Source organism: Centruroides vittatus, unplaced genomic scaffold (assembly GCF_030686945.1).
Source record: "Centruroides vittatus isolate TY-2023 unplaced genomic scaffold, ASM3068694v2 contig_1416, whole genome shotgun sequence".
Taxonomy (NCBI): domain Eukaryota; kingdom Metazoa; phylum Arthropoda; class Arachnida; order Scorpiones; family Buthidae; genus Centruroides; species Centruroides vittatus.
In genome coordinates, this window is record NW_027120889.1 from 976,984 (window position 1) to 1,001,769 (window position 24,786).

At 29.1% G+C, this 24,786-nt stretch overlaps 1 protein-coding gene across 2 annotated transcripts in view; it reads left to right on the forward strand.

The window, feature by feature from the left end:
• Positions 1–24,786, forward strand: part of LOC136968200 (bifunctional heparan sulfate N-deacetylase/N-sulfotransferase-like) — a 108,598-nt gene that overhangs the window by 57,551 nt on the left and 26,261 nt on the right. For both annotated transcript variants that reach the window (XM_067262173.1, XM_067262175.1), the window contains 4 exons: positions 17,017–17,273; positions 19,297–19,491; positions 22,145–22,359; positions 23,523–23,764. In XM_067262173.1, the coding sequence (XP_067118274.1) occupies positions 17,128–17,273; positions 19,297–19,491; positions 22,145–22,359; positions 23,523–23,764 (798 nt within the window). In that variant the 5' untranslated portion in view covers positions 17,017–17,127. The remainder of the gene's footprint in view (positions 1–17,016; positions 17,274–19,296; positions 19,492–22,144; positions 22,360–23,522; positions 23,765–24,786) is intronic.

Sequence of the window (24,786 nt, forward strand, 5' to 3'; positions counted from 1 at the left end):
ATTTAAATTATTTTATAAATCAAAATTTTAATTCGAAAACACAACCTTAAAATCTTTGTGTTGTTGTTCCATCGATTGGGGTTTAATCTCTACAGAAAGTATTGACATAACAGAGCTTAGATGACTGTACAATGAGACTCTGTATACATTTCGAAGGCTTCATTTCATAAAATTATTTACTCAATAGCTCAAACAGGTCTGTTTCACCTATGATATTTGTCGACAAAAATTCGTACGACTTCTAAATACAGTATATTTTCTGTCTCTACGCCTTCCCCCTCTTAAATATATATATATATATATATATATTTACTGTATATAATTTAGAATTTAAAGTTAAGTGCTTATATGCTGTATATTTTTATTTATATTCTATTTTTTTTTTATTTTATTGTTTTCCCCCTCTAAAGTGCTTCAGGAAAATGTCTACAAGAAGAAAAGTCTTGAATAATTATTAATATATTCTTTGTTAAATTGATGCATACCCCTTTGGAAGATGGCACAATCTGTTGCTAAGCAACCATTTGTCACTTAAGGGTGAATTGTCACTTAACAGACATCTACTAACACACCCACAGATTACCTCAATGACATATTGGTCTATATATATATATATATATATGGAGACGATAATATTATTCTTTGTCTACTAAAATAAATTGTTTTTAAGTTTAAATTTTGCATTATAAAATAATGATATTTCTTTGTTTTATTTGAAATTTATTCAAATTTTTCTTCAGAAATTCGTTTTAAATCTAGTTTTTTAAAGATATTTGACTCGCAAATTTTATCGCTGAATAAGATAATCTTACTACATATTTAAATAAACAGGATATTTGATGCTTTATATATTTTTAATAAAAGATTCCATCGCGTAATGTACTGTGCCCGTCAATGTATACTTTTTCGTCTGTCTGTCACGCTATCGTAATTCAAAAGTTGAGTATTTTAGAAACGTAGAGTTGATAATGCGTCGTTTATGCGTAAGTAATCAGTGGAATAATTTCATTTTTATGTTTTTTTTTTCCGTTTGCGAGTGTTTAGAGAGATGCGCGATGCGACGCGACACCAAACCGTAGACTGCGATGCGATAAAATTAACTGAAAGATTTAAAACTCAATAAAATTTATAGAAATATTGAAAAATTTTAAAAGATTTATTGAGAAAAATACAGCTTTATAAATAATTCTGAAGATAATTTTGAATTAAAAAAAATCATTGTTTTTTTAAAGCGACGAAGCGCCGGCGCGCGCGACACAACAAAAGACACGATATCTTGATAACTATTCATTATAGAGTAACTAAATTAAAGTAATTTTATTACGACTCATCAATCAAATTAATTGCACTTTTCAGTTATTTTTAAATAAAAATATTCGCCATGTAAAACAGAGATATAAGAGAAGCGATGTCGCGTCGTAACGCGCCGGCGTCGCTCTCCTATTTATCGCGTTAAATCGTATAAAATACGTGAAAAGTAGACAAATTTCTTGTTTATAGACTATAAATTACAATTTATAGTACTTTTTTAAACTCAAAAATATTAAAATTTTATTAAAATTGTAAACATTTAAATTACATTTTTCTCCTAATCTCTCTACATTCATTGATCATACTGATTAAAAGTTAATTGAAGCTCGTAACATAAATGCTGTCTTACTATTTACTTTATCAAGCAAACAATTGTAGTAGCTTGGTTCCATTTAAATCACCTAATTATATGTACAGAGTTGTACAGAGCGATTATCAGCAGGGTTACTTTAAATCCATTCCATTTATGTTGAAATATTTCAGTTAGTTGCTCAAAATTGCAATTGTTATTTTGTCATCATCTTTATTATTGTAAGGTTAAATTCCACATAGACTAAGTCCTGTTTCACACTCCAACGTTCTGTAACAAGAGAGCCATGTTTACATTGTGTCGTTTTTGAAAGGATACCAGACAGCAACCAGGCCTATTACCTGTCTCTAGATGTTGAAATGTATTGGTGCATGATGCCAACTGATGCCTTTTTTCCTTGTCATTTGGGATTTTCTACCAAGTTTCAAGTTTCAATTTAAGTTTGAAGTAAGTTGATACCAAAAGAAGAGGAGGAGAAAGAGGAGGAGGAGGAGAAGAAGAAGTTCTTTGCAATGTTCGGTTAATGTGATTAAAAATGTTCACCCCTTTTTCGTGAATTTTTACTTTATAATTTTAAATTATCTTCGGAATTTTATGAAAATAATCTAATTTTGTACCTTTTAAAGTGTTTTAATGAGAAATATTGTTGAAATTTTTAGTTCTGGATGCGAAATTTAAAATTCTTTCATAGGTTTACTAAGTCTCTGATCTGTTTATTATTTACATGTTTTATTTAATAGAGAAATAATTACGATTATTTTAACGCTTAAAAGCATTAGAACACGATAAAATTATCTTAATTAATTAAAAATAACGGTATAAAATTTCATAAAATATTATTTAATATAAAAACATTTATAAGAAATTTGATTTTTTTAAAATATTAATTTATCGCTTCTACTGTATAATTTTTAAGCATTATTGATTATTTATATATACTATAAAATGGATCATGTTTCTTATTTTCTAATTGGTCCGTTAATTTTGAATATGTAAAAATAATTTCTTATTAACCAATCAAATTCATTTAAAATTTAAGAAATTGAAAGCGCCTAACTTGAATGTATTTTATAGAAACTGGAATGAAAAAATTTATATTAAATATTTCAAACGATAAAATGAAACAAAAATACTTCTCTTAATTAAAAATAACTTCCTTTTTATCCTTATTTTGCATATTTTAAAAGTTGTAATTGTATAAACAATCAACATTTCTTTAAGTAATTATCTTGTGTAATAAGTAATTATCTTGTTGTTTAATCAATAATACATCGAATATATTTCAAAATTTCACGAATATTTAATGTAAAACAGGTCCATCTTATATGAAAATATGAAGGAAGGTAAATAAAAATCAAAGGTTTCTTCTATAATGAATATTCTTTCCATTTATTCAGCCATTTTGGAAAAGAAAAACATATTATAAAATCAAAAGTGCATCTGTAACACACACCAAAAAAGAGAGGGTTAACTGACGTTTAGGTCATTCTGTGTGTATACGTCAATGAGAAAGAGCAGAGAATAATTTATAATTCTTTAATGCAATTTATTTTGTCGTGTACAAATATATTTTCTACTTACTCTAGAATACAAATAGAAAAATCCGTCTTTGAAGAACATTCGCTGAATTCTCAATGTTCTTGATCTAAGCAGATAATATAAATAGAATTTTAAAACCAAAAATAAATATAATTATTCTATAAATACAAATAATTCTTTGTTACCCGATAAATTAATCGAGTTTAAAAATATATATTTTGGTAATTCAAAACTTTCTTAATGAAGTGAACCCGTCAGTGGCGAAGTGGACGAAATCACATAATACTGGTAAAGCTGGTCGTGGGTTCGCTCTGGCCTGCAAGCTGGTCACGTGGAGTTTTTCGGGTTTTCTTTACCTTTGTAACAACTAAATAGGGGCCAGTTTTTCATAGAAAGTTCTCCCTGAAGACGTCATGTTGCTTTCTATAGAAAACTGCCTCTATTTAGTGAAGAAAACCCACAAAAGTCCACGTGGACAGCACGTTGGTCAGTGGATAAGACCACGTGTTCGAAAAATTGCTAGAAAAAAAATATATTAATATATATTAGAATGAAAATATGTCATCTAAAATTACATTAAATTATACTTGATTGCTTCTACGCTCATCTATTGTTTCGTATTTATGGTTACACCCATATAATAACCGAATATTTGTGCTCTGATTATTAGCATATTTATTGTAACGTTTCTACGAAATTATATAATTTGAATTAATTAATAAATTGTTAATTATATCTAACGATTGAGTATAATGTAGTGTCTCTTATACCGGAGAGTTTTGATTGGAAACATTCATATATAAAATTTGGAATAATTCTAGTGTTATTAATTATATAATCTTATTGAGAATTATGTGAAATAAACTATAAATAAATACAGAAGAGAGATAATAGAACTAATATAATATACAGGCTGGCCCAAAGTTAGTTAATTAATGTAAAGACTAAATTACTGTCTTATTTAAATACGATTGATGTAAAGCCTTTCATGAATGGAGGACAGATTTTTCTAAAAAAGGAGGACGTTACGGATGAATTTGGATAGGAATGAAGTAAAAAATATTATAATAAAATAAGTTTTTATTTTAAAAATAACGTTAATTCGCGTGTTTTTCAAAATTTGACAGTAAACAGAAGGAAGACATTTCAATCAAAATGTCCTCTCTTTGTAGTCCTCCAAAAGGAGGACTTCACTTCTATTTAGAAATCCCTATTAATAATCCTATTCACGTAAGAAACCAATCATTAATGATTAAAGAAACAACAACTGGTTACCGTATGGTTATCTTAACGACGATTGGTTGGTTAACTGACTATTTTTATTTCTCCAACCAATTATTTTGAAACTAACAATATTTGAAATCAATTACCGTTACGTTTGATATCTTACGAATATTTTTTTTTTGAAGTTAATGTTTATTGAAAGTTTTTAAATAAATTTATTATTATTATTAATTCTAAATTGCATTTTTTATTTTATATTTCACCGAGTATCGTAGAAAAAATAAATATAAAATCCTTTAATTCTACTCAGCTTATTCTCTACGAAATTTTGTATAAAATATTATTCGATTTCTTATGATTTACTTCATATATTTTTTAAAGTAAAGTATTATTGTTTTTCCTATAAAAAAAAATTGAAATTACAAAAAGACGATAGAATAAATCTTTTGAAGTTTTAACGTTTCGAATCTTTGAAAAATCAATAAATTTTAGATAAAGAGCTGAACTGTTAAGTATAGTGACTAAACGTTGAGAATATTACTTTTTGATTGATGCAAACAAGTAAAATTAACGTTTTTATTCGTTTTTTTTAATGATACACAATATGAATTTTGGTGGCTACACTTAAGCTTGTTGCTCTTCCATTAGAGGTACCCGGAAATGGCGCGTTATCCTGTGGGCAAAAAGAGCAATTTCCTGGGGTTCCCACCAACAGAAGGCCCCCAAATCAATCTTTTATAAGAAAAATATCTGAAGCCAATATTGTACACGAGGCCCACTGATTCAAATTCTCCTGCGCCACATGAATCTATAGTACTCGGGTTCTGTTTTACTAGAAAGCAAATTAATTGGTTCCACTTACATATATATATGTATATTTTTCGCTAGATAAATTCTGTAAATTCTATCTTATTTTATTTAAGTATTTATTTCTTAGTCTACCTTTTATATAAAAATATAAAAAATAAATCGGAAAATGCGGTTATAAGCCACTTACGTTTTGCTTTTCCAACCATAATTCATTGTATCGGGAATTTTACGCCATTTTATTCGCAATAAAAAAAGAAAAAAAAAATTATATTTTACCAGAAGGCATGAAATACGACTTTGCTTATGTTTCCACTCGACAGATTTTTCTAAACTTTTATATCTGCTTCACGATGCTCGTGGAATATCTTTACTTTATCGTTTGCTGTTATTGTATTAAGTTGCTCGATTGGTTGCTTAAGTTTAGCCAAAAATTCATACAAATGTAAGATTTTTTAAGGGATTTTGAATGTAAAAAACGCATAAGTAAATAGTATTTATGAGTTATACTTTTACACGAAGAAAACACTGCTAAGTTTTCAAGTAGATTCATGAATAATCGCTCCTTCAATGTAGAATTTCTTTGCAAATTCCTTTATATAATCCGTACAAAAATTTATGTAATGCAGTTTCAATACTTCTGTATTGCTGATGATGAAGAAGCTTTACATTGAAAAATTTTACAGATTAAATGGAGTTTCAAGATGTTTTTCTGAAGATTCTTCTACGTACTTAACTATAAATCTCATTTAGTTGTGATCTCAAAGATTCTCCTCCTTGGTATCTTTGAATAACAAGTGCTGAAAGTGATCTTCAAACAGCAAATATGTAATCTTACTCGCGATGCTCATTAGTCAACTGCTCGATGACATCCATTAAGATAGAGATGATGATCCCGTTGAGAGCATGGACAATACTTCTTGAGATCTTACACGAAGTAAAATGCTTCTGGAAGTAATAGGTCAGATGCGGTTGATGTAACGAGAATTAGAATACATTTCATTTAATTAAATAATTACAATTAACTTTCCATATTACTGTAACGGAATTAATGTTGAAATTACTAGCTATAAACGGCTCCTTCACAATTCATTTTGCGCAAGAATATTTTGTAAATAGAACTGAAGAATAAGTAAATGAATCGGTAATCTCGTATAATTTATTATTAAACTAAATCGAGTGCTTTTATGAATATAAGAGTAATTAAATGACTCAACACCAGTAAGTTCCAGTTTCTGGTGTAATCTGAATCGATTCATCTAAAGCTTTTTTCTATTTTTTTTTAGAGTTTACCTAGAGTCTTATTTACGTGTTAGCTAAGGGCCTCGGGTTACGAGGGGCCTCGTTCTATTCTATTCTCCAAAAATATCGCTCATTATTATGTAGTGGAGAATGGAGGGCCTCTTGTATTAATATATTGCAGCGCAAGTCCACAATTTTATTGATTCTTTCTTCATCGAACTCTGAAATTCTTATACATAAAATGGGTATTAAAGTTATGTTTGTATGTAAAGGCTTCTATACCGTTTAACGTATCTGCGCCAAATTTGGCACGAATACTCTTCAACACCCTAGAAAAATACCGTGAGGACCCCACTCCTCAACCTCCCCTAAAGCCTACACCCTCTTAACTTAAGTCAGAGCAACATTTTATGTTTTGCAATTTAATTATTGCAAATACTCGAGTCAACAAATGTACATTTTATTCACTACGACCGTTGTTTGTACTCTCCCACCCCTTTAAAAGCCAGAGCCACCCCCTCAAACGTAGCTAGTTACGGCGTAGATTATAATTTAACTGGAAGGATAAAAAAGAATTATTGAAACATAAGGGTTTTGGTCTTCTGAACGGAGAGACTCATCGAGATTTGTCACCAACAACGTACAAAGCAAGGGAAAAAATTGATCAATTTTTTTTTCTTCAATAAAACATCGGAACAAGCTGTTAAGGATTGGTTTTGCCACTTTACAGCTGTTAAAAATGTATGCCTTTAATAGCATGTTTCTTTTTCTTTTCTGATAATCTCCATTTAGCCTCCATAAAGGATCTTTCTATAAGAGTCGATTCTTTTGTTTCGTGATTAAAGCAATTATGAGAATCGAACTTTGATAAAAGAAAAGTATTTTTATGTAATTACTAATTTATATTTTCGTTATTTTCAAGGTTAAGTTCGTGTCTGTGCTTCTATACATAATTTTTATGTACAGAAACTTCTTATGTTTATTAAATTCTTACATTATTCGTGTATGTCATTACTCATTCATTTCGAATTGCAGTCGTGTACATGTATTATATATAATTACAGAGAATATATGCAGAATTGTATAGATTATAAGTACGAAATTGGAATTATATGTGTATATAATTATATATATACATATACACATACATACACTGTAATACTGACTACACAGAATTTAGATATATACTCGTACAATTAGAGTTTTGTATATATAGTCTGTACGAAGTGTGTATCTTTGTATTAATATATATTGTTTGTAATTTTAGTTTTGTTGTACATATAATATAGGCTACGTGTACACGATTGCAGTTCCAAAATTTATATATAAGAGACCATAAATTAATTGTAAGTACAATATTGATCCACTTTTGACCCCCGTCTCTCTGTTATGTACACCTTCTTTCCCTGTTTAACTGTACAGATAGTTAATAGGTGATCCTATATACGTAGTATACTATGTATATAGGACTGCCTATTAATTACATATAACAACTACACTCTGTATTTTGTAGCTGTAATTATATATTTTATAATTATGTAACAGTATAAACAGTTTACGCAATCCAGAATACAGTTGTACAACGTATGTACACTTACACAATTATATGATGTAACTTAAGTGTTTATACTGTTCGTACTTATGTTACAAATTCATATTACACTAGTAAAATATAACATATTTGTACTAATTTAATATTTATAATATGTATTTTATTCTACAAACACAATGCACAGTATGCCTTCTGTCGTGTACGCAGTTTCAAGAAAAGAAAACATGTCATGATGGTTATAATTTGAATTTTTGTACATTACAGTTCATTATTTTTGTATTAATTGTGTATTGTGTGTAGGGTAAACATAAAGATACACAAGAAATACAATGAAATAAATGTTTTTGAGGCTCATGCAAGTGTGAGGCCCGAACCGAATGGCATTACAAACAAGGCTAATTGTAATGTACAAGAATTCAAATTAGAACCGTTACAAATTCACAAAAAAATACAAATCATTACGCGTTAAAAAAAATACTTATTAAAAATACAAGAAAGAGATAATAATTAAAACGATTCAAATGACTTTTCTTCGACTCCTTATCTAATTAATTCAACAAATAAATCATACAATAATCAGACTATGGCAGCTTCCTTATCGATTTTTTCAAAGCTAACTCACAATTTACCAAAGAGCGTTTGAAGGGTAGAGATTTTATATCAGTCTTTCGACCATCCCCCATTTTTTTTTATCGTCCCCCATCCTTTTCCTTGGCATCCTATTCCTTCGTACAAAATTAGCTCATGGACTTGCAAATGACCCGGATAGCGTCATCCGCAGGTGGTACAGCCATTGTTCTTTTTTTCTTTAATTTCTATCGTAATTTCAATAAGAGGATGGAGAGAAACAGGTTAATTTACAAAACTACTCTCCCCCCGAACACACTAAACTGCTATTGGTGCTCTGCATTGGAGACGTCACACGATTTTTGAATTTAAATCAATACCATGTGGTGTGTACCACGTGTAGTTAAAAAAAAAATTAATATTTTTCTGTAGATCGATTATATGTAGAAGTTTATTTTTATATTTTTAAATCTAAAAATTCCTGAAAACCAAAAATTATTATTATTAAATGAAGCTTTAAAAATATTTCATAGATGACAAAACCCGTATTTACATACATAATATGAGTATACGTACGCATATCTTGAACATAACTTTAATACTAGATAAATACATATAATACGTAGATTTATAACATATACCACGCGACATACAGGCATACAACGTGGAGGTAATAACAAATAAACAACATATATTCTTAGGCACACACCAGAGACACTTAAAACGCACACAAGCGTACAATACTTAACACAAGAAATGTGTTCTGTATGTTATAGGTTATATTCTGCTCCTATTCGTTGGAATATAATACGGATATAACACACAACACACAGACACGTGCTGCTGTGTGATATTTCTGTCTCTTTCCACTCTTCTTCATCCATTACAAAGTGAATTTCTTCAATTCTCTACGGTAGGGATTTACTATATGATTTTTACATAAATTTGAAAAATATTGTTTTTTTACAAAAATATCATGAAATATTACAAATTTTACGTTTTATCACCATGATAAAATATTAATAAATGAATCTCTTAAAGCTGTAAACATTGTTTATTTCAATTTTTATCTTCAAATTTAAATTATATGTATAAGTACATATATACATATATATGTATATATATTAAAAAAATTCAAAGTATTGCCTGTTTAGGAGACTTTAGAACGTTGTCGAGAAAATAAATTATTGAAACAGTGAAGCTGTTACCATAGCAACGGACAATTTCTCTCGCTTCGACGATCTTATTGGCATCTGAAGATGCAAAGTTGGGCAGGAAAGCGTAAAGAAAAGTTTATTTCTTGACGAGTTTCTGCTCCGATTCAAATTAGTGATGAGAATTTCTGCTATAAAGTTATTGCTTTTACTTTTTATAGGTTTTTTTTTTATTCCCTTCCCTCTTTCTAAAATTTTAATATTATATATATATATATATATTCTATAATATCTGTTTCCATAATGATCGAACTTATCAAATTTGTTCTGTCTCGCTTTTTATTGTAGGAATTTTTCTCATTTAAATGTCTTTAAGTCGGCTAAATTGTTATACAGGGTGGTTATAATTAAAGTTGCCCTATTCAGACATGTCTATAGCCCGTTCTCGTGGACTTATTTTGATGAAACTCGGTATATATGTTATATGGACCATGGGAAAAAGGAAAATGCAAAAAAAAAATATTTAGTTCGAATTTTTACCAGTAGGTGAAAAAATGGCGCATGAAGAAGAAGAAACACAAAATGAAAACACGCAAAAGGTTTTTATTCACAACATTTGTTCAATGTGCAATCCATTTGCATCATTTGCATTCTCTGAATAGCCTCGCGGAATCACACAAGTATAGTTTATTCTTTTGAAACAAACTAAAATTCCTCCCTGCATTTTTTACACAGTTGAACTGCTCTAGCGCGCACGTTTATGCAGAGAAGCCACATTCAATTCTCCCTTTTGAGTAGAAGCGCGTGTAAAAAGTTGAAGCATGGAGTATCCCTGGTAAGCGCTTCAATAGCTTTTACAGTTGAACCTTACAGCTAGCGTGATGACCATCTCGTACGATAATTGGTCATTCCTACTAGTGTTACGAGATACAGTACGTTCGGGAAGACCTACACCCTAACTCGTTGCTTTGGTAGAATTGTAAACAGCCATTCTCCAACGAGATAATACTCGGCTGCACGGAGGTACGTTTTTCCAGAATGTGCCACATTTTCTTGGCCTTCCACTGTTGCAACATCCATGGTCAAATCTTGTTACCCGTATACCTGTATACCTTCTTACCCGACTGTATCACTGTATGTATCAGGCAAGAGGAGATCCTACAAAAGTTCCTTTTATGGTCGAGCATGAAATTTTCTATATTGTAACCATTTAGTACCGTAGTAATTACGCTCTCACTGATAAAATTTCATTGGATTTAACGTTTCCTTCTTTATGTATACCTTTTTTTCTTTTCTTTTTTCATCAATGAGTGTATTAACTTTGAAGTATTTACATTTTTTCCACCTTTCATTTTATGTTATTACCCTTGCAATTCTGATAAGTTACTTTCGATCGAGTTTACATTCTTCTACAATTTTTAATCAAAGAAAATTTATCGAGAAATAAAAAAGAAATTACAAGATTAATTTTCAAACATTTCATACTCTTCCCCCTCTCTTCTCTTTATCTAAACAGCACCTTTTAATAAATTCTTGAGAAAATTTAAACTCGCGAATAATTTTTTTTTTTTTAATTTTTCGAGCAGTTTTCTCCTTCTTCTTCAATTCCTGCAATTTTAAAGTAGAATTTTTATTTAAATATTCCATGCGATTTTTATTATTGAAATTTTAATTTTGATCGTTCTAATATACATATATATATATATATATTTTAATAAAATATTTTTACAGTTTTTAAAAAACTCTTCATTGAAAATTGCTCCTCGTAAGTTGTGCTAATCTGGAATAATTGAAACAATTAAAAAAATTTTTAAATCCTTGATTTCTTTTTTTATGTTTAAGGAAACTTCAAATAGAATCATCAATAATTCTGATTTTTAATTTGAGAATAGGTTTTATATATATATATATTTATTGACGTTTTTCATGATTGTGTAGAGAAACGTCGGATTTTCACGTCTACTTTACCTGCTTCTCCATCACTCAAGTGATGATTTTTTACATTTATATTTGTTTAGTAACTACGAAAACGTTTCCTATACTTTGTTTTTTTCCCTCTATTTCTTGATTTTTTACTTCTTTTCTTTTTATTCTAGTTTGCTCTTCCTCTCTATTTTTTCTATCACTTTCTCTCTTTCTTCCATCTCTGTCTCTATATGTTTATATGTATCTACATGTCTCTATATTCTATCTCTCTATCTATCCATATTTTTACCTTTCCAGTTCTTTTGCACATATATGTATATATAACAGAGGGAAAGTATGGCGATGGGTCAAAAAATGACCCTCAGGGTTTTTACATTTTTAGATTCAAGATACCTCGAAACGTCGAGAAATGGAAAAAAAATTCGGGTTTCTTGTGTGATTTCGTTCACCCTCCTTGAAGCTTAATAACTCGCTTGCTTTTTTCCGAAAATTTCTGAAATTTTGCAGTAAGGTTTGTATTGATGCTGTTAAATTTCGGTGCTTAAAGATCGAGGGGAAGGGAAGATAAAGAGGATCGTGTGTCGTATCTCTAGTAGAGTCGGACTTAATGACGATTTTATTCGTTATTCGCATTTATAATTTTTTTTTTTTTATACAACTCGTCCCTACCCTCAAAATTAAGCTTATTTTTGCCATTTTATAATCAGAAATATAAAATGTTTTTAAAAATAAAATATCGTAACAGATGACGCTACCAAATGTTGCCGGGAAAGTCAAACAACTCGTTGCTGGATTTTTTTCTCACTTGTCTCTCTTGTATCTCTTATATATATATATTGCTCATTCGTTCTAGTTTTTTCTGTTTCTACATAAAAATCTCATTTTCTATTTATCCATTGCTCTCCTTTTCTCTTAACGAGAGAAAAACCGAAAGTGATCTTTCATTTTCTTTCTCTCATCTTTATCTTTCCCTTTTTACGTCCTTCTCTCTCTTCTTCTTCCTCTTCTGATGCGTCAATTCGTGTTTAGAAATCATAAACAAGATATCATTTTACATTTGTTCTTATTTATTCATTTATTTTATCATTACCGGTTTGTTTCTTTTTTAATGTTTTCATTTTCTCATTGTAACTCTATCGCATTCTGTTTTTCCTCCATTCTCTCTCATTATTCTTTTCAGACTTTCAATATTTCCCCTCTCCTCTTCATTATATTCTCGTTGTTTGCTTTCCATTCTTCTTTTATTTATAATTTTCTCTTCTTTACGATTGTTAATATATTTTATTTTCTTATTTATAATTTTTATTATTTTCTAACTCCCCAATATTTATTCTATTTGCTTCTTAAATTACCTTAGTTTACTGTAACAGTAGAACTTTATTTTCACTTTTCAGAATTATTGTCTAAGTTTACATCGGTAGACTATAAATTTATATTATTATTTTCGATCCTTTGTGACGTGGCATGCCAAATTTGCCATACGTGTCATGTGAGAAATTCGAATTCCATTTAGAAAATTAATCCTTTTAAGCGTTCACGCAATGATTTTCCTTTTATATATATCGATTAGTACTTGTTTTTTTCCCTATACATATTGCCTTATTACTTTTAACAATACCGATTGTTACTGTTATTTGCAGCAATAGAACTATTATTATTATTGTAACTGTAACCGCTATTACTGTTATTTGAAGACATAAAAGTATTAGTATTAGTTGCGGAATTGCAGAATCTAACCGATGCTTGTAGCGTATGAATCTTATTTTTTTGAAAAATATTACTGTCGTTGCAAATTATTATTGTTACATCTGTCAGATGCAACATTAATGAACTGTAGAGAGTCATAACAGCAATAGAAATAATTACTGTTACTCTTAAAACTACATATACTGGTACTAGTCTTACAAATAATAACAGGATACATGTTACAGGTCCTAGTAACATAATGGGATTCAGACTATGTTACTAGGACTGTAACAGGAGCAGACTGTATCCCATTATGTTACTAGGACTGTGATACAATGTGTTACTTCTACAATCCAGTATATTACTGTTAGTCATTCTATAACAGTAACTAACAGACTACCCATTATTTGCAGAAGCAAATAGTATATTCATCACTTGCAGTTATTTGTAGAACTAATAGTATTATTATTATTATTATTATTATTATTACTTCACAGCACTAATGATTATTACTGTTAGCTACTTGCAGTACCACCGAGATATTGTTACTTGCTGCACTAATGGACTATTAAATTACAACAACATTTTACTGTATAAATATAAAGATCAGTTTTGGTTATGAATTTATATGTGATGTAATTATTTTATCTATTGTATAGCATTGTATTCTTGTAAACATAGTAGTGTCCTCATCCGCAGTTTTCCACCCTACTACCTTAGCATATACATGTATAAAGTGTCACGTATGTAGAACGTGATCTGTTCACCAAAAGTAACCATTTATTATCAATTTTCTTTGCAGCTGTGAAGAAAAATATGATTATTATGCTCCTTAATATAGTAACAATGACTGTATGGAAAAGCTTGGCAATTGAAAACCGCGACAAGTTCTGCTCAATATCTCACACCAGTCAATGTTACCGTGTTATTAACCATTCTTCTACACCCGTAAATAGAATAAACTCGTAACTTCTGATCACGGTGACGTTGACTCGAGTTTTATGAAAGTGTTACGCTCGCAACTGTAACAAGATGCAGATCTGCTCGTCGATATAATACCCTATAACCGTAAAGAGAATGGTTAGTGAAGTGTCATGTATTGATGAACAGATACGACAGTGTTTATTACGGTGTCTACTATAATTAATGACGTCTAAAATTAGGAAATTCTACTTTATATTTTTTTAAATTTTAAGTTAATTCGTGCTTCATTTCAATATTTTTTATCATTTTGGATAGAAATAGCAAAATTGAAAGAACAAAATGAGGAAGAGGGAAAGTGTTTAGGTTTAAAAGATGAGGGAGAAATTAAGATTAAGGGATGACGAAATGTGGAGGAGGTCAGGTGTTTGAATGACAAAATGAGGGAAAGATTAAGATTATGGGGGTGACAAAATGAGTAGGTCATGTTTAGGTTAACAAAATGAGGGCGAAATTAGGATTAATTTAAGGAGGGTAAAAAAGAAAAAGTTGATAGAGATTCAATGTTAAAGTAAAGTAGACAAAAAGAGCGAAGTTAACAAAACGAAGAGGAGAAAATAATATAATTTTATATAGAAATTTAAAATCCTTTTAAAAGTGTAAATTCTAACAATTTAATGCGTCTTATCATATATAATTAGTAAATTAAGAAGCTATTCTTGACTACTAATCAGCTAAACTTTTCACAAATTACAAAACAGGATTAATCTACATCCTCTTTCAACTCGACTAATCTAACTATTATGGAGCACCTTTAAATATATATATATATATATATATACTGTTTTTAATTTATTCGTTAGCAAAGATTTTCTCATTTTCTCATCACAGAAAATTCTCTAAAATGTAAAATTCAGCTTCCTTTCATCCTTTCCACAGCGTATCATCTGCTTGGTAGCTCCTGCAATCTTTGATAAATTTATGATTGAATTTAATCGTGCGAGATTTAAAATTTTAATATTTTAAACTCTATATTTATTTGATAAATTAATTTATATTTAAAGTTAAAACATCCATTATTAATATTTATTTTATTAAAATTATTATTATTATTTTTTTAAGGCGAATTGAAGGAAAATTTAATTCTTTTCCCCTCGATAATTTTTAGAAAATTAATGCTTTAATTAATATTAAAATTTTTTCTGATTTTTGAATAAATTTTTAACTTTATTTTAGCTTTTTTTAACTAATTTTTTGTTGTTTTTTTATAATTTCAGATTCTTAAAATGATTTTTAAAATACTTAGCTATTTTAGATAATTTTTCACCCACTTCCATAGAAAAAAAACATAAGCAGCAGGAATAAACAGGAGCAAGAATAAGTGGCGATGGGAAACAAACAGTAGGAACATGCTGTAGTAGGAAACGAGCAGCAGGGATAGAAAACATAAGCAGTAGGATAAGTAGCGGTAGGAAACATTAGGAACAGGAATAAACAGGAATAGGTAGTGATGAGAAACACAAGCAGTCTTCCTTAAGAAATCGTTAATAATGTCCACCTATAAAATTAATAATGTTTTACATTTAAAAAAATACTTAAAATAGCAGTTTTTAAATGAAAAATTATATAAAAATTACTTAAAATAAATTAAATAAAATTCTAAAACCAATCTTATATATTCAATCAACACGCAATTTTAATTAAACCTCTTCCTTCTTTTTCTTAAATGAAATTAAGCATGTAAACAAAGAAACGTCTTCAATGTTGGAAAAAAAGTAGGGGGAAAAAAAAAGAAACTTATTGGAACAATTACTAAAAGTGTTTACATCTATCTAATTAATTCCGTAAGAGAAAGTTGATCTAATCTTGTAAATTAGTTAAATGATTGACTTTGAAGGATCTTGCTTCTCTCACGAGATATCTCTTGAATTTATTAAAATTACATTTATCTCATCACTCCATGATATTTTACTCCTTCACATTTTTATCCTCTTCTTCTTTCCAGTGTTAAATTTTTATTTTATTTTTTGAAATTAAGATGAATTTATAAAATACACATACACTCACACACACTTGTACATAATGCACTCACTTCTATACACTTGTAAGAGATATTGTTGCACATTCAGCTATATATATATACTGTTTAATGTGTAATTATATATGTACAACACCTACGATCACATTATTTATATATATACAAAGACATTTCTCAAATACAACGTTTAAAACTATGGAAGTTTCGCATTCCCAATGTATTTTTACGCTTATATAAACTACGAGAGCCTGTATACTTGCATATAAAATACCTTAAAGTGTTAATTTTAATATATATTATCTACAAATATGCAATTTCTCATACGTATCGCCTAAATTAGCAATTTTACACGCTTAAGAATAAGCTACTTTGCATAAGTAAACGTTAAAAGTATGAATTCTAAGACGTTTCACTGATTAAAAGTGAAAAAAAAAAGAAGAAAAATTCACTTGAATATCCGAAAATAAGCAAATATTAAGAAAAATCCTTCCATAAAATTAATAAACAATTAAATAAATGATGCGCATCAAGTGCAATATAGAAACCAATAATTTTTCATCATCCCTTCATTAAGTCACAATAAGATAAGGAAAGTAGAATAAGAATGCATTACAGAAAGCATTTTAAATATGTACACAGGCATAGATAAAAAATGAAAGAATGTCTCTCATAATTTAATATATTTAGCTTGAAGATGCGAATAATAAAATGAATCTCTTGCCTTTTCTGTTGTTTCCAGTGTTGTGCGGAGTGCATCACATTTTCATTAAGCAAGGAATGGAAAATCGTCTCAGCGGTCGTATCAAAGCAGGATACGTGTGCAGGTAATGGAAGGCCAGATAGACCCGTAATGATAGTGGAAAGTAGTGGAAATTGGTGCCGCTATTGCTGTGCCAACCGTTCAAGTATCAGGAAATGTTTGTTATTAGTAGTTGCTCTCAGCGTTGTTTCCCTCTTTGTCTTCTCCTATTATATCTCCAGGTTTCAGTTACACAGGTAAGTCAATGCCATTCCCCTTTATAATCTTAAGTAATTAACGTTTTAAACTTTATTTTAAAAAAATTAAATTTATTATATTGATATAATTAGCTAACAAAACCTCGTTATAATGTTATAAAGAGGTATGAACATCCTGTAGCGTAGTTATGGGAGTGATTCGGGTGCTGGATCCCTTCCGGATGATTAGGAATAAACTTAAACTTAAAAAATTATAAATAATTAAATAAATGGTACTTTAGGTACACTTAATTTTTCTTCATTCTCATTGTATTTTTACATCATCCTCCCAGATTATCCCCACAGCATCCTCCAGATTATCCCTACAGCATTCTCCACATCATCCTCCCAGATCACCCCCACAGCAAAATCTTACGCCTCTGTGAGCATTTGATTATAACATCTAATCGCCGCTACTTAACATTAAAGACATTTTAATTATCATTATCTTGAGCATAATTAGAGAGGGAATGGTGAAAGAATTTCATTTATTTTTTAGTTTATCAGCTTTTTATTATTATTATTTGGATTTGCAACTTACACGTAATGAGAAATTTCCAGAGAAAGTATGCTATCGAATGATGATGGATGATCTCTGATGCTGTGACATCTCCAGAGCTGTAGATAAGACAGATGTCATCAGGTGCCTATATAAGTTGAACACGCTTATCTCACAGTTCGATTGTCACCTGTCAGTGCTGTCATCTCGTTTTTCCTTGCCTTCCACTTCCTTCTTAGATGTGAAAGTTAGGAATATTCTCCTGTTCCTTACATTCCTTTTTTTCTTTTTCTTTCATCAAAGATAAATTCTGTTTCTGAATATTCATTTATTTAAAAAAAAAATTAAGTAATTGAACGTCTCTTAAGGGTTGGAAATTTTTAATTAATGTTTGACTTCTTAATGTAATTTACTTCATTTCTGTTTGTGTAAATTTACTCATTCAGTTAACTAATTCACCTTCTCTTGCTCTGCTGTAAACAAAATATTCTCTATCGTTTTCTGTTATAAATTTAATCAAGATATAGGTGTAAATTATCTTAAAAAAAACAGTCACTAAATATCCTAGAAATAAAATTTTATGCACGTTATCCTTTTCTTCGTTGCATAAATGACAGATAAATTCGACACCCGTTTTAGCGCCCCCGATGTAACGCCAACCTCGCTTAGTTCTGAACAAATGGGGGTGTTATATCGGGGCTGACTTCTGTATTCGTGGCATAAACAACAGATTTATAGGCATAACACCGATACAATTATCTGTATCCAAAGACAATTATGAGAAACGAGTACTTCTGTATATAATCTATGTGCGTAACATATCACGTGATATCTTTAACGCACACTAGACAAGACAGATAAATAATTTACCTGCTAATTTATGTATGCATATAGAAAAATATAATATAAATCATCGGGGAAAAAGAAGCAATAAAACTGTAGATTTCTCTTAAGATTTATATAAGAATGGAGGAAATAAATGATATCAATGGATGGTAATGTGTCAGGAAAATGAATTCGGAGATCGAATCCAACAGGTAGGAACCCCTTTTTTTCCACATTCTCTAATGAAAATATTAAGGATAAAGGTACTTTTATCGAGAGCAGATGCTCCCTCCTCCTTTTATCAGTTATTAACTCGTAAGAGTGAAGTGGTATCCTTTTGATCTAAGCAGGATATCAGATTGGTATCAATAATGGATCTCCCTTATCCCGCTTCCTATCAGATAGAAAAATCCAAATTACTTTTCGAGTAAGAATCGTATAATTTCCGAAAATTGATTTTACACTTCATTGTACACGAATAAAGGACCCGATCCCTAACAATGATTAGATTGATTTTTAAACTAATCTTTGGAAACTTTTCCGAATTAAAAACCTTGGAGACAAAATCCCAAACTAAAATAAATAATTGATGATGATAAGATTTTCTTTTTTTCTCTTCCTCCTCTTCCAACCTTTGAAGTGAGGAGGAGAAGGTAATGATGTTATCACGTGCTGTATATACTTTTTCCTTTGTTTCAGCATGAAAACTGGGATGAGAACTGCACCTTTCAAATGCCATTCCAATCCAGAATCAGAAAACGGTGTTCCTCCTGCTCATATAGGATTAGCTAACGCTAATTTGAAACTGGATCCTCGAGTATTGGTCTTTGTTGAAACTCAATATTCTCAACTAGGAAGGCAAATCTGCGAAATATTGGAAGCAAGTAGGATTAGGTAAGTGAATTTCCTTCCTATCTGGCTTTATATTATTAAAATTTTTTAATTTTTATTTAGCCTTTAAAATATAATTAACTAACAGGATTCTCGTGTATTTTGATGGACGAGAGAGATGCAAGAGATAAAAAGAATAAATAAATTATAAACAAGCAAAATAGTGTCTTGCCCCTGTATATCATACTTTACCTGATAACAGTGCATCTGTTTAACTGTGTTGTAGATAAAATTTTTAAATTGAAATCATGTGAATTCCGGTCTAGACTGGAAGTTCGTGTATAGTTAAACGAGGCCTCTTACTCCTAATTTTTCCATATCTAATCTCGACTTTTATCTATCTAACACCGTCCTCGAGATTAAGGAAGACAGACAGGCAGTGAGACGGACGATTCAGGTAATTTATAGGCCTACAATTGTTCCACATTGCATCCCAATGAAGAATTTCTTTCTGGCGAAGACGTAGAAAGGACATTTCAGTTCAATAAAATGCAATTTCTTTTTTAAATAAATGAAAAATGCATCTAAAAATCAATAAAATAAGCTTAATTATGTAGTTCATAATATAAATATTTAAATTATATTAATTTAAATAATTTATTATAAATTATGTGAATAAATTTTAATAAATTATTTACTTAAAATAGGAAAATTAAAACGGTTTACTAAAAATTGCGTAAATGGACAACGATTTAACCAGTTTAAATTAATATTTTTATAATAAATTTAATTCAATAAAATCATTTTAAACAGCTGAAATCTAAGAAGAATCAGTTTATAGATTAAAGAGAAAAAAGAAAAGAATTTTTTACTTTGAAAAATGATATATTAGATAAAATCATTTCAACTTTTAAGCAGTCGTCAGTCATAGTTTCGTTCTATAAAAAAAGTCTTCTTGACCTTCCAGACGTGACCTCTTAGAACGAGAATGCTGTTTCCTCCTTTACTTCTTCTCCCTCTAAAACAGGAGACATACAACAATAATTCTCGATGCATAGACTCTAAACTTTGCTATACATAACAGCTTAAAAGGAAGATCTGTTAAGGAGATGAAAGTGGAATTCTATGTCATTCCACACATACACACATACACTTCTCTCCCTTTCTTTTTTTTTTCTTTTAACTTTTTCTATCGAATATAGTCGATTTTCAGAGGGGGGAATTCTCCAGAACGTTGCTTGTCTCCTCAGTTTTTTCCACTGAGAAAAAGACATTAAAATATTCCTGGTAGATTTAATATTTTAGAAATAAATGATACCGTTGACTGAATGTACTGCCATGTTGAAGAGATTCGTCTCAGAGTGAATAACATTGAACCAAGGCTCTCTCTCTCTCTCTCTCTCTCTCTTTGATAAATTGCTCCTCTTCCACTATTCAATTCTATTTAAATACCTTAGTCATATTTCTATAAAATGGAATATATTTTAGAGTATTTCTGTGATTCTTATACACTTGTTTTTCCATTTTATCCCCTCTTTCCCTTTTTTTTTCATTACAAGAATGCCATCCACTCTAGAAGAGATATTAAGTTATTAGATATTGCACTGTGTAATATAATATTTTAAAATAAAATAAATATATATTTACAGTTTTCTTCAATATTTTATGTTATAAATTAAATAACTTTTGTTTCTCTAAGCTGTTATATATTGAATTAAAAATATAAAATTTTCTTTTTCTGAATGAAGTAAATTGTATCAAATCAATTTAATTCTTTCTTTCATACGCCAGAAATTTAGTTTAGATGTGTCTTTTTTATGTTTTTACGATAAGAAATTTATTTTAAAATTAAATATTTATATATAATAATTTATATAAAGAATTATAATTAAATTTAGCTTGCAAAAAATAAATTGCTTAATTTTGTATCTTAAAAACGGAATTATATTAAAAATTTAAGCTATTTGTATATTATATAAACTGTAAATAAATATAATAATCTTGAAAATGTTACAGAAAACAGTTAAAATTTGCCTGTAAACATGTATCGTCCCCTGTTATATACGTTAGATAACGAGCATAGAATATACGTTTTAATAAAAGTTTAAGATGATTGGTTAAAAAGCTTAGGAAAAATTTAAAAATAAACATAACCACGCCTACTCGATATTTTCATCCAATCGTCGCTAATACAAATACAATTCCTAACCAATCAGCTTTAATTCTTATATTCTTGATTTAGTTATGTTACGCAGAGGACCACCAATGTTCTAGAATTTTTTTTTTTCATTTAATTTCTCTTTCCTGAATCTTTTTAAGTTATTTTAAATACAAATAATTTAACTTTTGTTTCAGAAATATAATTTTCATTTTATATTTTAGACATAATTAAGTTAAATTTTATTCTTAATTTTTAAAATTAAAATAAAAATAAATTCAACAATAATAAAGAAATTTTCTACAGCGGTATCTATTAAAAATTTTATAAAATTGTTACAAAACTTTTAACTTTTTAAGCATAACTCAATTTGTCGAATTATCTGTAACTCGCCTCTGATGTTGTTTAGTCGCACACACGCTTTGATCATTCCATTATTCTAATTATTTAATAGCATATCCTAATAGATAAAATTCGAAGCTTCTCACTAATTAGATACAGTAATAGAAATGCATCTTTAATTAATTTTACTTATTCTTTTATCTTCTTTAATTTTAGATTTAAAATGGAAATTGCCGCAAAGAGTTTACCGCTTTTAACCAATTTAGATAAAGGAAAATTTGCAGTAATTGTTTTTGAAAATCTAGAAAAATATTTAAATATGAATAAATGGAACAGGGAACTTTTGGATAAATATTGCAGAGAATATAACGTTGGAATTGTTGGATTTATGAAGAGTAGCGAGGACAGTTTGGTTGGATCGCAACTGAAAGGTAAGGTTTCCTTTCAGCATTAATCTTGTTATATTGATCTCATCATCGAATGCATGAATTCTGCTTTTTTTCCTTCTTTTCTCACTGGATATATGGATTCAATATAACTTTCCTGGTATCTAGAAAGGATTCTGTTATATTCTAAATTAGTTGAATGCTTACGTTATCTACGAAAAAGGGATTAAATCATGATTTATACTTTATCCCTCATCATACAAATATATATATCGCATTTTTATCCTATTTTATACGTTAAAAAATTCGATTATTCTCGCCTAAAATTTACATAAAAGAGAACCGATATAAATGGCAATTACTTGTTATCTAAGTAAATATAATTTAAAATAATTAATGATTCTGTAGTTTTTAATAATTAAGTAAAGCTATAAATTACGGTAAATTATCAAAGGATAAGATTTAGAAGAAAGAAAAAAAATAAAAATAAATTAGGAAACGATCTTAAATTTTAATGAATTATTTATGAACGTTCTACTTAAGATAATCGGAATTTATTTTTAATTTTAATAAGTATAAATGAGAATTATTCGTACGATGAAATTTTAAATAATATTTATTATTTATTTTTATTGTTATTTTTCTTGCTGTAATTTCAGTTAAATGAGCATTCTTTTATTTGTTCATAAAACTGAATTTAAATGCTAAAAATATTTAAAATAATAATCATACATAAGAATTTTTATATTTGATTTTTATATATACTTTCTTTAAAGTAATAACTCTAATTATTTACAAATTTAATTCGAAAATAAGCGCTGAAAACTTTATACTACGTTGTATTATACAAACAGCACTGCTCCTGTAAAGGTTGCTTTACTGTAATATAACCAAGCGTTGAGGAGAAGTGGCATTTAACTAGAAAATACGTTCTTTAACTCACCGTTAATAATGTTTAAAGTAATATATTTAGTAAAATGTTAATTTACCATTAATATTTAAATATTTAGCTATTAAAATATGTCTAGATATAATTGATAAACAGATAATTTAGGTATAAATCTTTACGAGCGATAATTATTGAGTTGGATGATACACGAAGTTTATAGAAATGATCTTCAGTATTATTTTGCAATTATCTATACTCATGTGATTTGTCACTGATGTGTATGTCAGAGTCTGACGTCAGGGATTATGTTATCGTGCAGGATTTCCGCTATACGTTCACACAAACTTAGCCCTACGAGATTGCCAACTAAATCCCAAGTCACAGCTGTTAAGACTGACGAGAGCAGGAGAAATAGCCTATGGGGATCTCCCAGGAGAAGACTGGACTGTGTTTCAATCTAACCATTCCACTTACGTCACTGTAGCCATGGCGAGAACTCAATCCTTTCATGTTGCCTTGTCTGTTGATGGGATTGGAGCTCCCATGCCCATTGTTATACAGGTTAGTTATTATTTTCCTTTACTTAAAATTTGATTAAAAAAAATTACGAATGTAATTTTTAAAATATATAAGAAATACAAAGAAATATAAATAATTAATAATAATAAAATTAATTACAATTAAATAATTTTAAGCATTGTTAATGTTATTAATTATCGTAGTGTTTCGTAACGTAATAATAGATTTAGTTACGAAGATTTTATTAAATTTAATAGTTTTTCTAACAAGTAGATAAAAATCTTTATGTATGGTAAAACCTGCCCAAAACGGAAACCTGCCTAAACGGGAAAAATTCATCGGAACGAAGCGATTTTCTATATTTAAAAAATACCTGCTTAAAACGGAAAAAATGTACTGTTCAGTACGAGTCCGGTTTACACAGGTAATACCGTATATATGTATATATATCAGTAAACGTAGCGCCTATAACGCATCTAGATATAAAGAGGATCCAAGACACGATTAAATAATGAAGAATTTCTAATATAAAATGCACACAAAATTGATAAGAGCGAAATGAACTTTCACTGATTTTTAATTTTGTGAGATAGCCTTTATCAGAAAAAGTTCTACAGTTTGAACATTCTTTTACAGAAACCTTCCAGAACAAACTTTTATTAAACAAAAAAGAAAGCGCTGTCTAAACTTAAAGAAATTAAATTTTTTTTTCTTATCTTAGAAAAACCTCCTTACAAATAACCAAAGCAATAAAATTAATTATTAAGAGTAAATTATAATTATTTTTGATTTTTAAAATATAATTATTATAAACTAGAATTGCTGGAGTAAAAATAAAATACACACACACACACACAAACATATATATATCCGGCAATAAATTATCTTTCTTTTCTTCTATCCTCTTCGTCCTCCTTTTAGGACTCTAACACTATCTCCGAGCGACACGTGGTCACGTGATCGCATTTTAGTGTCCCGTTAAGTCACGTGAAGTCATCTCTGGTCGGAGAGAGATAGCGTTTAATGGTGAGACATTCTTAGCTTTATCATAGCACTAGACACTC